The sequence below is a fragment of the Paramisgurnus dabryanus genome, chromosome 23 (genome assembly GCF_030506205.2).
Source record: "Paramisgurnus dabryanus chromosome 23, PD_genome_1.1, whole genome shotgun sequence".
In the NCBI taxonomy this organism is placed as follows: Eukaryota; Metazoa; Chordata; class Actinopteri; order Cypriniformes; family Cobitidae; genus Paramisgurnus; species Paramisgurnus dabryanus.
In genome coordinates this window covers 13,792,768-13,807,853 of record NC_133359.1, presented here as the reverse complement: position 1 = coordinate 13,807,853, position 15,086 = coordinate 13,792,768, and the positions used below count along the sequence as shown (strand labels likewise).

Sequence of the window (15,086 nt, the reverse complement as noted above, 5' to 3'; positions counted from 1 at the left end):
TTCTGGAGAAATGTTTTATTTCACTGTGTACAAGCTTCATATGGTTAAAATGACAATAAAGCTATACTGACTTTATAACAAATAACCCTTTGTTCGATTAATAATGTATGTGCAACCATCTATGACCTTGAAATTTTTAAACACTGGTTACCAAAGACTTTAAAGAGCCCTGCTCAATTTAGCTCTCAGTATCAGGAATGTTGAGAAATGAAGTTTCCCTCTTCTGGCCTTTCGCCCCACACTGACACACACACACACACACACACACACACACACACACACTGAAGAGGAAGTAAAAATAGAGCTCATCGGACAAGTATATTTAGCGGCGCTTAGCTTTTGGCTAACCATATCTTTGGAAATCTTGCCCAGTAGGGTGACGAGAAGCCGTCCGTGAGCCGTGTGACAGCCTTCAGTACAACTCGCGTGTACCTGTGTGTGTGTTTTTACATCTAACCATGTGTTTCCTAACATGTGCATGTGGTTTAGGAGCTCCTCAGCCGAACTTCACTGGAGACGCAGAAACTAGAACTGATGGATGAAGTTTCCTGTTTGAAACTCAAACTGGTCGGTATGGAGGAGACACACAACCACATCGATGAAGAGGACAGACATCATAAAGCTGAGGTACAGTATCATACTCTTACAAGAACAACACAATGTTATTTTAGTTAAGTTTTCATTGATAAAAGATTAATCCTTTGGTCACAGGCGACATTGGCGGTTCATTTCTTCTCCTTTTAGGGTCTGCCTTACAACTGTTAATTGTCTTCAATGCATTATTTTACATTGTCTACCTTTATTATAATATTTTTATGTGAAATGCTAGTTTGCATCAGGAATTACTTTGGACATGAAGCTGCAACTGAGCTTATTATATTTTAGTTTTTCGCATACATTTTTGAAATCAAGAACAGGACCATTTTCATATTATTGGTAATTTGGGGTTTTTTTTGGAGGGGGGGATCTGGCCCCACTACCCAACCACTTATTTAGTGTAATTGAATTGTTTACTGGGAATGAATTTGGTGTCTCAGAGTTGGTGTCTGGTAGTCAAGGTCCACCTGTTGACTAATTCACTGGAAACCACACACATAGAAAGCAGTCATTTTAAGGTTTTTGAGGTACCTTTTTAATAGAGATATATTAATATAAAGGGGTGTGCTTTTGCAGAAGAACCACACACATCTGACTTATTTGGGATATTTAAGTACGTTATGTTGGGATGTTACAAAAAATGTGGGTACATCTAACTACAACATAGTTGTATTATCTTATATTTCATCTTGTGTTTAGAATTGACTAATGGAAGCATTATGTGAGGACTGGGAAGTCATGGGAGTGTTTGTGTTGTGGTGTGTGTCTAATGTAGATCCTGTAGTTTTATCGCTTCTTAACACCTAATTACTTATCAGGTTCCAGAGGGCCTTTAGTCTCCTACAGCAAACTGTGTGAAGCAAACACAGAGACTTTAGATAAACACCATAAAAGTTTACAGATGCATCTGTCCTAAGATAAATGTATGGCTTACACAAGCTAAAAATGGGATGGTTTCCTTTTTAATGGATTTTTCCCAAACTGTCATGGAAAATGTTTCTGTAGTTCAATTGGTGGAGCGTTACGCTAGCAGCGCAAAGGTCATGGGTTTAGATCCCTGGGAACACACATACTGATACAATGTATGTACTAGTAGCGGCCAGTGACTTCTTTTTTCGAGGTGGCTCGATGTGAAGTTTGTCACAACATGTATGTAGCCCGTCATGTGTGTGGTTCGTAATTTCAAAATATGTGTTGGGCGTAGGGATCTAAACAATTAATCGCGATTAATCGTTAGCAGAATAAAAGTTTTTTGTTTACATCACATATGTGTGTAAACTGTGTATAATAAATATGTGTATATATATAAATATGAACACATTCATGTATAATTTTAAGGAAAAAATTGTATATATTAAGTATTTAAATTTATATATAATATAAATTATACATAAATATACAAATGTATATACACATGTAAACATTTCTAAAACATATTCATGCATGTGTGTACATTTATTTATACAAAGTTATTATACACAGTTCACACACATATATGATGTAAACAAAAATGTTTATTCTGCTAACGATTAATCACAATTAATCGTTAAGCATCCCGTTGGACGCGTCGAGTGATCCTATGTGCATCACGTGTTTTGTCAAAATAAGTGCCTGCTGCACACACGTCTAAAGGGTTTATGATAAAAAAGACGCTCGCGTTTGCCAGATACTCGCATAATCTCATGCGTAATCAGAGTTTACTGTTAAGGGAGTGTCTTGCGTGTATTTTGTGAACGTGAGCGTCTTTTTTATTATAAACAGTTTTGACGCGTGTGCAGCAAGCACTTATTTTGACAAACATGCGATGCAACAAACACATTTTTTGAAAACACAAGCAACACACACAACACATATTTTGAATTTGCGCCCCTCGGATAAGCAGTCACAGGCCGCCACTGGAACATACTGGAAAGGCTTTAAAAAGAGGGTCGTTGAAATAAAAAAATTCTTAACGTCTTGGAAATTCATTGGTCTTTGTCATGTCCCGCCCATACTCAGTGAATCTATGTTGTGTTTCAATTTAACAAAACTACAGGTAAATTCGTCTGTGAGCCAGTAGATGCTTGGTCATTTTCGTCTTGTATTCATACTGGGCTATCACACAGATTCAGCCCTTTCACTACGGACAGTGTGTTTAAACAAACGAGATTTACAGATGTATTTGCGCACACAGCAAATTATGCTTACGCACTCCGATGTCTCGCGTAAGCTCCCGGTGTCAAAAAGGCAATTCTGTGATAAGGGAAGATGTTAATCTGCAGAGACGCAATAACATGAGGGGGAGAATGGGAGGCGGTGATGGACAGTTTGACGAAGGTGAAACGACAAACAGAAGAATTGCTGATGAGCGTTCAGCCACATGCACACGCAAACGCATGCACATTTCTAACACAAATCTGAAATGGTTGTCATTCACCTTTAGAAATGAAACTAGACCCTTTGTGTTTAATGCTTATATTGTGTTAAGGGGCGAAAGTGCATATTTTATAAATTAACTAAAAATATATAAGAAAAAATAAACTGTAAATAAAGCACAGTAGCCAACTTTAATAATGGACTTACTTATTACGGACTAGTCATCCATTGTGACCCTTAAAGCAATAGATCTCCAAAGTATTACAATTATTTCATAATTTACCCACATTTTTGCTATGTCAGATTAGGGATGCTTAACGATTAATAGTGATTAATCTATAGCAGAATAAATGTTTTTGTTTACATCATATATGTGTGTGAACTGTGTATAATAATTATGTATATATAAATATGCACACATGCATGTATAATTGTAAGAAAAAATATATATTTATATATTAAGTATTTATATTTATATATAATAAAAATTATACATAAATATACAAATGTATATACACATGTAAACTAAATATATACATGCATGTGTGTGGATTTATCTTTACAAAGTTATTATGTATATCAGAGTGAAACGGATTCTGAAATGAGAAAAAAGGTAGGGTGGGACTTGATTTTGTCCATCGAAAAGTGATTGGGTCATGTTGCTACTTGCTAATCACATACATATCTTTTTTTCAATGCGTGCACTTAATCTTTGTACAGCGTGTTGTGAATGTGTTAGCATTTAGCCTAGCCCCATTCATTCCTTAGGATCCAAACAGGGATGAATTTAGAAGCCACCAAACACTTCCATGTTTTCTCTTTTTAAAGTTGTTTTCTCTTTTCTCTTTTTATTTTGTGTCACCATACTTACTCGTGTAACTTCTCATGTAACAGTCTTTAAATAGGGAAAACATGGAAGTGTTTGGTGGCTTCTAAATTCATCCCTGTTTGGATCCTAAGGAATTAATGGGGCTAGGCTAAATGCTAACACATTCAAAACGCGCTGTACAAAGATTAAGTGCACGCATTGAAAAAAGATAGCTATTTATTCATTCGTCTAAGTTTAGGTAAGAACACAGTAAAATATTGAAAAACAGTGGTGTTTTCCTTTAACTTTGAAATGTTATAGACGCCAATCATTTTTTACGTGTTTCGATTTATTTGTAGTTTAGAGTACCGATGCAAATTTCTCGCTTTGCCGCCTTGTTGCATCTAGTATCCTCACACCACACGTTCCCTGATCCCGTGGTAACCGAGCCGTCCTTGCATTTGTTGCATCAACAAACACAGGCCTCAAAGGTGACAGCTGCACGGCTCCGTTCAGAATGACGGAACGACAGAAATTCACTTTAAACATACCACAGGCGCAAACACTTTCCCTGCAGATGCCCCTCTTACAAAGCTCAACCCATAGAGCTAAATATAAGCGCAGCACGCCTGTGTTATCATCAGCTTTAGCATCATCAAAGAAGATTCAAAACTTCCTCTGGGTTACGGTGTTAATAGTAAATAATAAATTAAACATTAACACTCGGTGTGCTTCCCCACCTTTGGCATTTACACCAGGGGACCTTTGAGATTAACTTTTTATTGCTCTTTAACGAATGAGACGCCAAAAATGAGAGTTGGTTTCTCTGGAGATAAAGATATTACAGAGATATGTGTTTAAAACTTAAAAATGTATCCCTATACCCAGGTGAGGGTATGTAAATACTTAAACTATTACTAAATACAAAAACTTTATAATAAGATCCATTTTGTTTCATTTTCTTCCTGTCTGTCTGTCCGTCTTCATTGTTTTCTGCTCTCTCAGACTGTGGTTAACCTAATAAGTGAACTGCAGGAGCAGATGTGTAAATTCCAGGAGGAAATCAGCACTCGCATTCAGGAACAGCGGGCCCTCGAGAGCCGGGGGGACGGCGTGGCACGCGAGGCTCACGACCAGAGTCCCGACGTGGGCCTTGGTGCCTCGGACGCCGAGGAATGCAGCTGTCGCTCTAGAGTCGGAGGAGAGAATGTAGGCAGATCCTCCTTACGTGGTGGACATACTTCAACCCCCCCTTTTTGTATTTGCTCCATCCTAAAACATAACCATTTCCCCCTAACATGTGGGATTTACTAACTATCTTTTCCTGCAGTGAATCCAGTATTTGGGAATCTCTTGGCCGCTGGTGTTTTTGACATATTGTTCTAACTTGTTTTGGGTGTGTATCTGCATGATTTAAGGTAGTTCTGGAGAGTTTCATGAAGGTTGTGGGCTTAGTGGTGACCCTTAGTGGTTTCTTCCCTAATTACTTCTGTCACTTTTTGAAGAGCCAGTAAGGTTTTACAGGAACCTCTTGGGCTTTTCGAGTGTTTTAACTGCACGGTTTGTGGGAACTGAATGACCTCAGGCTTTTATGCTTATGTGGTGAATATGAAGAATGAATTGGTTGATGCAAAAGAGTTAAAGCTACAGTATTGCAAGCATGGAGGGATGCTGAAGGTTTAACTCTTCTTCTGTGTGATTGTGTCTTCATTAGGCTTTGCTGCAAGAGCTCCGCCTTCTTAAGACCAAAGTTGATGAACTAGAAGGAGAGAAATCGCAATATGAAAGGAAACTTAAAGCCACAAAGGTATTGTATGTTTTTATATGCCTTTCGAATGTTTTATAATATATGGTGCTGTTTCTTTTTACCTTAACATGTACTAACAGTCCTGTGCCATGGCTTTAAAGGTGTAGTGTGTAATTTTTTGAAAGGAATCTCTTGACAGAAATGCCATATAATATACCCAACTATATTACCAGTGGTGTAAAAAGACCTTACAAAATGAACTGTATTGTTTTTATTACCTTAGAATGAGCCGCATTATCTACATACACCGCGGTCCCCTTACATGGAAGTCGCCATTTTGCGCTGCCATGTTTCTACAGTAGCCCTAAACGGACAAACTGCTCTCTAGAGCGCGTTTTATCACAATGTTGTCTCAGACGAAGACATTTTTGTCCTGTGATGGCTACCGTAGCTTTACTATGCGTTTTGAAAGGGAGGGGTGAGCTCTGAACTGAGCCGTTGGTTGCAATTCACAGTTTCAACACTAGATGCCGCTAAAAGTCCCACATTGCACCTTTAAAGACATAGTTCACCCCAAAATTAAAATGTTGTCATTATTTACACCCTCATGTTTTTCCAAACCCATATGACTGATGAGTTTTAATTTTTGGGTGAACTGTCGCTTTAAAGGGACAGTCCACTTTTTTTGAAAATATGCTCATTTTCCAGCTCCCCTACAGTTAAACATTTTATTTTTACCGTTTTTGGAATCCATTCAGCCGATCTCTGGGTCTGGCGCTACCACTTTTAGCATAGCTTAGCATAATCCATTGAATCTGATTAGACCATTAGCATTGCGCTAAAATGACCAAAGAGTTTCAATATTTTTCCTATTTAAAACTCGACTCTTCTCTAGTTACATCGTGTACTAAGACAGACGGAAAATTAAAAGTTGCGATTTTCTAGGCCGATATGGCTAGGAACTATACTTTCATTCTGGCGTTATAATCAATGACTTTGCTGCCGTAACATGGCTGTAGGAGGCGCAATGATATTACACAGCAGCTGAAAATAGTCCCCGGCTATTGAAAGTTACCAAGGGGACTATTCTTAGGCGCTGCGTAATATCGAGAGTCATGTTTTAAATGGGAAAAATATTGAAACTCTTCGGTTATTTTTGAGCTGATGCTAATGGTCTAATCAGATTCAATGAATTATGCTAAGCTATGCTAAAAGTGGTACTGCCAGACCCGGAGATCGGCTGAATGGATTCCAAAGCAATAAAAATCAAATGTTTCACTATAGGGGATCTGGAAAATTTGGAGTGTCCCTTTAAGACTAAACTCTTATCAAAGGAGCTTGCTATCGTTTTAACTACACATTCTTAAAGAGTAAGGTACCTAGATGCTCGTAGTCGAGAATACAAGATTTATTTTGGAACCAAAAGTGGTTCTCCTATGGCTTCACCTCATATTTAAGGGTGTACTCTCACAAAATCTTAAGCTCTCAACGTAATAAACGTCCCTCTGGCTTTCTTTTCCTCTAGCTCTCTATCACCTATTCCCTTCATGTATGTTACCAGTCGCTCATGACCAAGCTTTCTACCTTGAAGCTCACGGTTGAGCACACTCAGGTAGAACGGCAACACTGGGAGGGGCGCTGTCGAACAGCTCAGGTGCTAAACCCCGCCCCCTTTACCTATCCGTCGTCATCTTTCTTGTCTGGTGTGACACATACAGTAGTAGAGGGCTTTCGTGGCTCTGTCCCAAATCTCATCCAAGCACTTTAGTTTCTACACTCTTAGTAGGTACAAAAGCTGTTACGAGGTTACATAAAAAGTGCATATTAGTACCTCAAAGGTACACATTGGTACCAGATATATACATATCTGTACCTAAATAGTACATATTAGGATCTTTTGAAAGGGTACCGTCTCAGCGAACACTTGTGTACCATTTTTCGGAGATTGCATAGTTTAAGTGATATAACAATGCCAAAAGTCAAGGGTTTGATTTCTATGCATCACCCAGACTGACGAAACATACCTTTAGTAGTATTTTGCTTTGTATGACAAAGTCTGCCAAATGCATACATGTGCATCAGTGCAGGCTTAAAAAAGGAAAAGGAAGGCCATGTGACTGCAAGTTAACATTAAATGCATAATTTGGGACAGGGCTGATATCATTATCTGTGTTTTCATCCAAGTATTGCCTGTCTGAGCTGCCATATGCACCCCAACATAGTGGTTTTCCTTGTTGTGCCTCATGTTTTTAAGCCTCTTTCTTTGCCTCATGTTTTTCAACCCTCTTGCTTGTAGATGTTTTGTGTTATCATATTTTTGATGCTGATCTCATGAGACAGCTCATGATTGATCTCCTTTGTTTTTCGGAAAGTAGCAAATGATGACCCAATTGCCATTTATTAAACAAAAATGAAGCAAAGTAGTATCTGTTTTCGTTTGTGTTCATTGGCAAAAGACTTTTGAGTTTTGGGTGTTCACCTATTAGTTTTATATCAATTGACATTATCATCTAGCAGATGTTGTCTCTGTTGAGTTGAACAGTTCAACATGACGATGCAAACAGTGCACTCCCTGTAGACATTCCTGTAGTTTGTTCTTTATAAGCAGGGGAGAGATATTATAAATGCACTTTACATAGTTTAATCATAGTGGGCGTTCACACATTGTATTGTATTTTTGCTGGATGCCCGTTTAAAGGTGCAGTGTGTGAATTTTTTAAGAGGATCTGTTGAAAGAAATGCAATATAATATATATATATACACTATATTTCCAGTGGTGTACCTGTATAAAGACTTGGAATGAGCCGTTTGTATAGTGTGTCCCCTTAAAGGAAAACACCACAGTTTTTCAATATTTTACTATGTTCTTACCTTAACTTAGACAAATTAATACACACCTATTGTTTTCAAAGCATGCACTTAATCTTTGTTCAGCGCGTCGGGAATGTGTTAGCATTTAGCCTAGCCCCACTCATTTCTTAGGATCCAAACAGGGATGAATTTAGAAGCCACCAAAAACGTCCATGTTTTCGCTATTTAAAGACTGCTACATGAGTAGTTACACGACTAAGTATGGTGGCACAAGGTGTGTATTAATTCATCTATAAGTTGAAGTAAGAACATATGAACATAGTAAAATATTGAAAAACGGTGGTGTTTTCCTTTAAGTGGATGCCCCATTTTGCGGCGCCATGTTTTTACAGTAGCCATAAAAGGACAAACTGCTCTACAGAGCGCGTTTTGTTACTATGTTGTCTCAAATGATGTCATGTTTGTCTTGTGTTGGCTACCGTAGCTTCTCTATGCGTTTCAAAAGGAAGGGGTGAGTGATGGACTTAGCCGTTGGTTGCAATATGCAATTTCACCACTAGGTGCCGCAAAAATGTACACAAAGCACATTTTGTGGCTGCGCTTGTGTGAAGTAAATGCAACATTTTTAAACTTTCTCTTAAGATACATGTTATTTGTGCTACGAAAATGCGGATTATGAAATCCCCGCATATTTTGCACACGGATATCTGCAATTTATGCTACGAAAGTGCGGTGTATTTGATAAAATGCGTCCCCTGCATAAATATGCGAACTTTGGCTGATTATTAAATCATGCGATCACATGATCACGTTTTTCTGGCGGGACTGATAGGTATGCAGACAAATAAGTATAGACAATTTGAATGGTTAAATAAGTTTTCATTTTGACTTTTTGGTAGCGATATAAAGGAATTAGTACTGATAGTTGTCCCTCTTTTTTGTGTTAAATCTTTTGTGCTCGTCACATTTATGTTGTCAAATTCTTGTGTTCTCCCACAAGAATTTATGTGATATCCTATTTGAGGTCAGTTTTAAAAATAGTCTTCCATCAGCCCCATTTTTTAGAGTACTAATAAGTATTTCTGTTTCACAGGTGGAGATCGGTAAACTCCAGCAGTTGCTTGTCACAAAAGACGCAGAAATCGAGCATTTGCAGAACCAGCTTCAGACCAGAGGATCCGTCAGCAGTGACATCACAGAAAGAGGTACCTTTAAGCAGATTAAATCACAACAATTACTGAAGAACGAAGAATAGCATAACATTTAGCATAACATGAATTAAAACTACAGTAGCTGCATGAGAAACGTTTTGGTGAGTGTACAGATTACTAACATGTGGCTCTTTTCGTTAATCACTGTGGTCGTCGACGTTGCCTGTTGTAGAGGAAGTGTATAAGAGAAAGCTGAGAGACAAACGTAAGCCAGTGTTTCAACGTTTCAGATCTGTTCCCAGCTTTGACTGTCCCTCAGGTTCCTCTCTGTCAATCTGCCTAATTTTCACTGGCATGCTGTCAAGCCTGTCGCACCCATCCTGTCAATGGCTACATGTGCGTGTTTGTTTGTGAGCGGGTGTTAAGTGGCTGATTCATGCTTGTCGTCGCACCCTCCAGCACTACTCATAGTTTTCCCATGGGTTTGTGAATTGATCTGTAACCTCTTAATACAAACACCAGTTTCACAATGACTTAGACATGAATCAACTCAGAGTTAACACAACGATTCATGTACACTTTAAATACATAAACTGCTTTGTGTGTAAGATAATTACAGTTCAATAATGGACATAGCATCTTACTGTTATACAGCATTTGAAGTCATTCACACTATTTAAGTAAGTAAGTAAAGTAAGTACATTTTATTGGACGCATATATAAATGAAAGAAGAGCGGGCCCAAGATAGACCCTGAGGGTACACCACTAATAATAAGAGCTGAAGAAGAGAAAAATTTGACCAGTGATACAGAAAAGGACCCATTTCTAAGATATAAAGTGAACCCATAACTTCATACAATAACTATGGACGATAAATGCTGTAAATTTTAAGGTCGACTGTGTAGTTTTTAAGCAGCATCTAGTGGTGAGATTGTGAATTGCCACCAACAGCTCCATCCACAGTTCACCCCTCCCTTTCAAAACACATATGGCGCTTTTCCATTGCATAGTACCCCACGGTTTAGTTTAGTTTGGGTCGGGTCAGCTTACTTTTGGGAGCTTTTCCATTGGGTGCAGTACGTAGTACCCGATACTTTTTTTCATACCACCTCGGTTGGGGTTCCAAGCGACCCGAGCTGATACCAAACGTGACGCGAAAACACTGTAGATCACTGATTGGTCTGAGAGAATCGTCACGTCATCGCTATAATGTATATATTCGCTTTAGCTTACTGCTAGCTTGCGCTGTCTCAAGCAAACATGTTGTTATCTGTGTTCTGCTATAAGTTTCCAAACACCCTTTTAGCGATGAAAAACATCCGCAGGTTGAGAATCCGGGACACCATAACAGTTTTTTCCAGACTTGCAGTTTGTGGCGGCACATTCGCGATGTGCACGTCTGCATTATATATGCTTAAATGCAACTTGAATGAGGCTCAGCGGAGCGCCGTCGACTGACACCACAGGTCGAGTGTTTGAACAGAAACTGTCATGTGAGACAGAGGTAGTTATAAACGCGATGTGAAAAAATCTATTTGTGGTGGCCAATTTTAATTTTGTGGCAGACTGAGAAATAAATGAATGTATGGGAATGTACAACAACGCTCTCACGTGTATGATGTCATAGCAGTAGGCAGCGTAAATATAACGACACGCCTATAATCCCTCCCACTCCGAAGTGATACTAAACTCGATGGAAAAGCTAACCACGCCAAAGTGAGGTGAGCTGACCCGACCCAAACGAAACTAAACCGTGGGGTACTATGCAACGGAAAAGCGCCAATAGTGAAGCTACAATACCCGCCAAAGGACAAACATGTTATCGTCTGAGACAACGTAAGGACAAAGTGCACTCTATAAAAGAGTTTGTTCGGCGCAAAATAGTGACTTTGCGGTGTATGTAGTGACTCTGCCTGCAGAAGACAATTGTACTTTTCAACCACATGGGGGAGCCATAAGCCAATCTTACATGGAAAACTACAAAGTGTTGCTTTAAGGTTATTACCAGCTGTTAGCATGATCCAATCAGTGTGGTTTTTATTGCGGGATTGGTGTTAAAGTTTTGACTGTTATGGTATCAAAGGCCATTTATCTGATAAATCGTTGGTTTTAAAAGCAGCAGTTCTCAGTTTTCATTAGTAAAATATTGCTTGGCTAAAAAGCATGGGTGGATGAGCATGTACAAGCATTGCACCTCATCTTCTGATGGTCCTATCAAACCTTTCATCAGAAATATCTGCACACATCTTTCTGTGCTCAGTCAACTTCGGTCGCTTTGGACCAAGCATGTTTTTTGAGGTGCTGGTTTGCCATAACATCTCCCTTTGCGTGTTTTGTAAATGGACTGAAGTGTATCTACACTGAAGCATACTGACATTTGGTCTTTATGTTCCAGATCAAGAATTACAGAGGCTGAGAACAGGAATGAAGACATTGATAGATGCCAATAATGAAAAGGTAAATTGGTATGTTCACATGTGTTGGGTAAATGAACATTTCAGTTGTTTGCACAATGATTGGCTATGGACTGACACTCTGCCTCTGTTTTGTTCCTCTAGGATCGCCACATAGAGGAGCTCAATGTCTTGTTAGGCCAATACAGACAAATTAAAGGTGTATCGACCCCTTCTCAAGGTATGTGAGGATCTAATTTGTGCTTTGTACATCAGAACACAGTCTGAATTTGGTCTTTTCGAGTCCAAATGTACCCTGACCCAAATCCCTTTCACCCAAACCCGGCATGCATACATTTTTTTTAAAGAAAGACCCAACCCGAGAAAAACACAACAAAATTAGCATTCACCAGACAGATTTGCAGACCCTCTGCTCATTGTATTTTTTATTTTTATCTGATGATGACACCAAGGTAACCACTTCAATTATCTTTATCCGGCCATTTTATTGTTTGATTTAAAGGGGACAGAGAATGAAAAAGCATTTTTACCTTGTCTTTGTTAAATATTGGTAGTCTACCCACATTCACAAACATACAAAAAGTGCTAGACATGCTAAACATCTCAGTCTCATAGAAATTCCTCTTTTAGAAATGACAGCCAGAAAATGGCCCAATCTGAAAACCTGATGCTTATGACATCACGGGCATCTAACTGCCCCTCCACTTTAAAATAATTGCCTACATTTTTTGAGTGGCAGCAAAGTCAGCCAATCAGTAATAAGATTGCAAGTTAAGCCAGTAGGGGGAGCCAAATAGGTGCAAAACCACTTGTTTAAAATCCCCCACCCTAATAGAGCTATCTGAGAGAGGTTTTTAGGAAGCTTCTAAGGCATTACAGACCCAAACAAAAAAATTTTTGTCTTCATGTCACATCACAGAACATGGATAAATACCCCGTTCAATCATTCTATGTCACCTTTAAAATTAGCGTGGTTACTTTTACCTTTCTATTGTACATGACAAATGACGGTCGGAAATCCGGAAAGAGAGTCGCAAATGGGCTGCGTGGGATGCCAACCATCTGCGGGTGCGTAGTTATCGGATCCAATTTGAGCTTTGGATGCATAAAAAATAAATTTGTGCGCCTAAACCGAGTGACATGCTGACTGAAAGTGATGTATTTCCGTGCTACTGTCTGCATTTAAAATTGATTGACAGGTCCGGCTTAGTGAAAATTAACATACCGCCAGCCACACAATGTCACAAGTAGGGATGTCAATTTATGCAATTTCCCATATTCGATGATCATTTAAATTAACGATCAATCAATCGAATAATCGTTAACAGTAATAGTGCAATAAGCCTTCACTGCAGTGGCATATAGCCAATGACATAAAAGTGTGCATAAAAACAACAGCTTCCTCATGCGAATTAAAAGATTTTATTTTGTCTAAATAACATGCTAGTGGGATTGTAAAATGAGTCAATGTAGTTGTTGTTTTGATAAAATCATCAATTTAAACTTATCTCGTAATGAAATATAATTACTAATAGACACAGTGTATAACTCCGCCTCACATGGGCACTCTGCAACAGACGCATTGAAAGTCCATGTCAAAATAACAGTTTTATTATCATCAAGTGTTATTTATCAAGTTGTTTACCTCGCTTTCCGAGTCGTTGATACACTGTTTGTAATTATATCCAAGAAGCACACGAAGTGCACTTTTCTCGTCGTCACCTCAGCTTAGACGTACTTTCAGCAAAGATGCTTATATTACGGAGATGGCAACCTTCCATTAGAAAACACGCAGCGCCTCAGACAGCCAGTCAATAATGATGATCAGTGATATATGTTGCGGGCATTCAGGTTGTAACGACAGTCAGTTACAGTTTACATTTGACAGTTTCTTGCCATAATTTAAGATAACATTTTAATCTGTTCATTAAAAGCGGCTTCTGGTCTCCTTCTCTGTATATAGCAGCGTTGCTATGCTAATCTTGCAGGCTTCCCTGAATAGGGTCTTTGCTTTCAGTATCCTAAACGTATTTGCATTTTCTGCATCGGACCTTCTCAGATCCACTGCGGATGTCATTTCGTTGCGTTGGCAGCCAGCCAGCCTCGTCTAGCATGACGTTAAAAAGCACATGCGTGTGCTTGGCATCAAGCATCGTTGTGATCATAGCTACTAGTTTAACTTTTGCGCGCTCGCTTAATTTTTTTTTCTCCGACTGTATGTGTTTTGCGCATGCGCGGCACACACGTGCATGATCTTGTTTTTCAACAATCGTTAAGTTTTATCGAGTAAATTCTTATCGACAATTAATCGAAGATCGATTAATTGTTAACATCCCTAGTCACAAGCACTCTTGGCAAACAGGGTGGGGGGGGTGGAAAAATACTTAATGCAGATGCAAGATAGTTTGGGTCTTCTCGGGTCCGTTCGGCAAAATCACATTAAAATTTAAAAATTTCAGATTGGACCTCTGGTTTTTGGATCTAAGTGGACTCGTGAAGACCACTAGTTTGAATTTACTGAAAACTTATAGCTTACTTTTTAAAGTTGCAGTTACCATTGGCCGATTTTACTGACTAATTCTGTTTTTGTTGTTTTGCAGTCATCAATGATACAAATTTGAGCGGCAGCAGTGAAGAAGACCTCAGTGGCTGTCGAAAAGTCCGACCACTCAGCCATAAAGCATACTCGGATATTGTCAGATCGGATCTGCAGGTATTAATAGAGATTTGCATAAAAACATGAAACCATGTTTATGGTTTTGTGCATTTGGCAGATGCTTTTAATTTAAAGCAACTTGCAAGGCATTAAATCAATGCATTTTTTATCCATTATATAATCTTTAAAGATCAAACCCAACACAAATAAAAAAAAACAGTATGTTGCAATATTATTTATTTAATTTTATTTTTGTTTATTCATGTGGCCTACATCAAAATAAAATAAGTTAATAAGTTAATCACCAAAAATCTTCACAGATGTCTTCACGAGGACAGTCACCGCTTCTGGTCTCTCCTTCATCTCTACAAAGAGAGCTGGACTCCAGGTGAGCGAGAGGTTTTATTATTAACAGTACACTGATGATGGCAAAGTCTGGTGGTCTCCAGAGATTCCCTGTTTCTAAAGGCAGTCAGGATCAGGTGGCCATTTGCTGTCCCGGTCATTCACCCCGAGCTAATCTTTCTCTATCAACTCTCTCTCTT

At 38.8% G+C, this 15,086-nt stretch overlaps 1 protein-coding gene across 14 annotated transcripts in view; it reads left to right on the top strand.

The window, feature by feature from the left end:
• ppfibp2b (PPFIA binding protein 2b) overlaps positions 1–15,086 on the top strand; it is a 59,493-nt gene that overhangs the window by 33,917 nt on the left and 10,490 nt on the right. For 8 of the 14 annotated variants that reach the window (XM_073813347.1, XM_073813346.1, XM_065273639.2 and 5 more), the window contains 9 exons: positions 490–627; positions 4,766–4,969; positions 5,475–5,567; positions 9,413–9,524; positions 9,703–9,735; positions 11,867–11,928; positions 12,030–12,105; positions 14,486–14,598; positions 14,862–14,929. In XM_073813347.1, coding sequence (XP_073669448.1) covers positions 490–627; positions 4,766–4,969; positions 5,475–5,567; positions 9,413–9,524; positions 9,703–9,735; positions 11,867–11,928; positions 12,030–12,105; positions 14,486–14,598; positions 14,862–14,929 — 899 coding nt within the window. The remainder of the gene's footprint in view (positions 1–489; positions 628–4,765; positions 4,970–5,474; positions 5,568–9,412; positions 9,525–9,702; positions 9,736–11,866; positions 11,929–12,029; positions 12,106–14,485; positions 14,599–14,861; positions 14,930–15,086) is intronic. The other 6 variants (XM_073813348.1, XM_073813344.1, XM_073813342.1 and 3 more) reach the window with 5 other exon arrangements.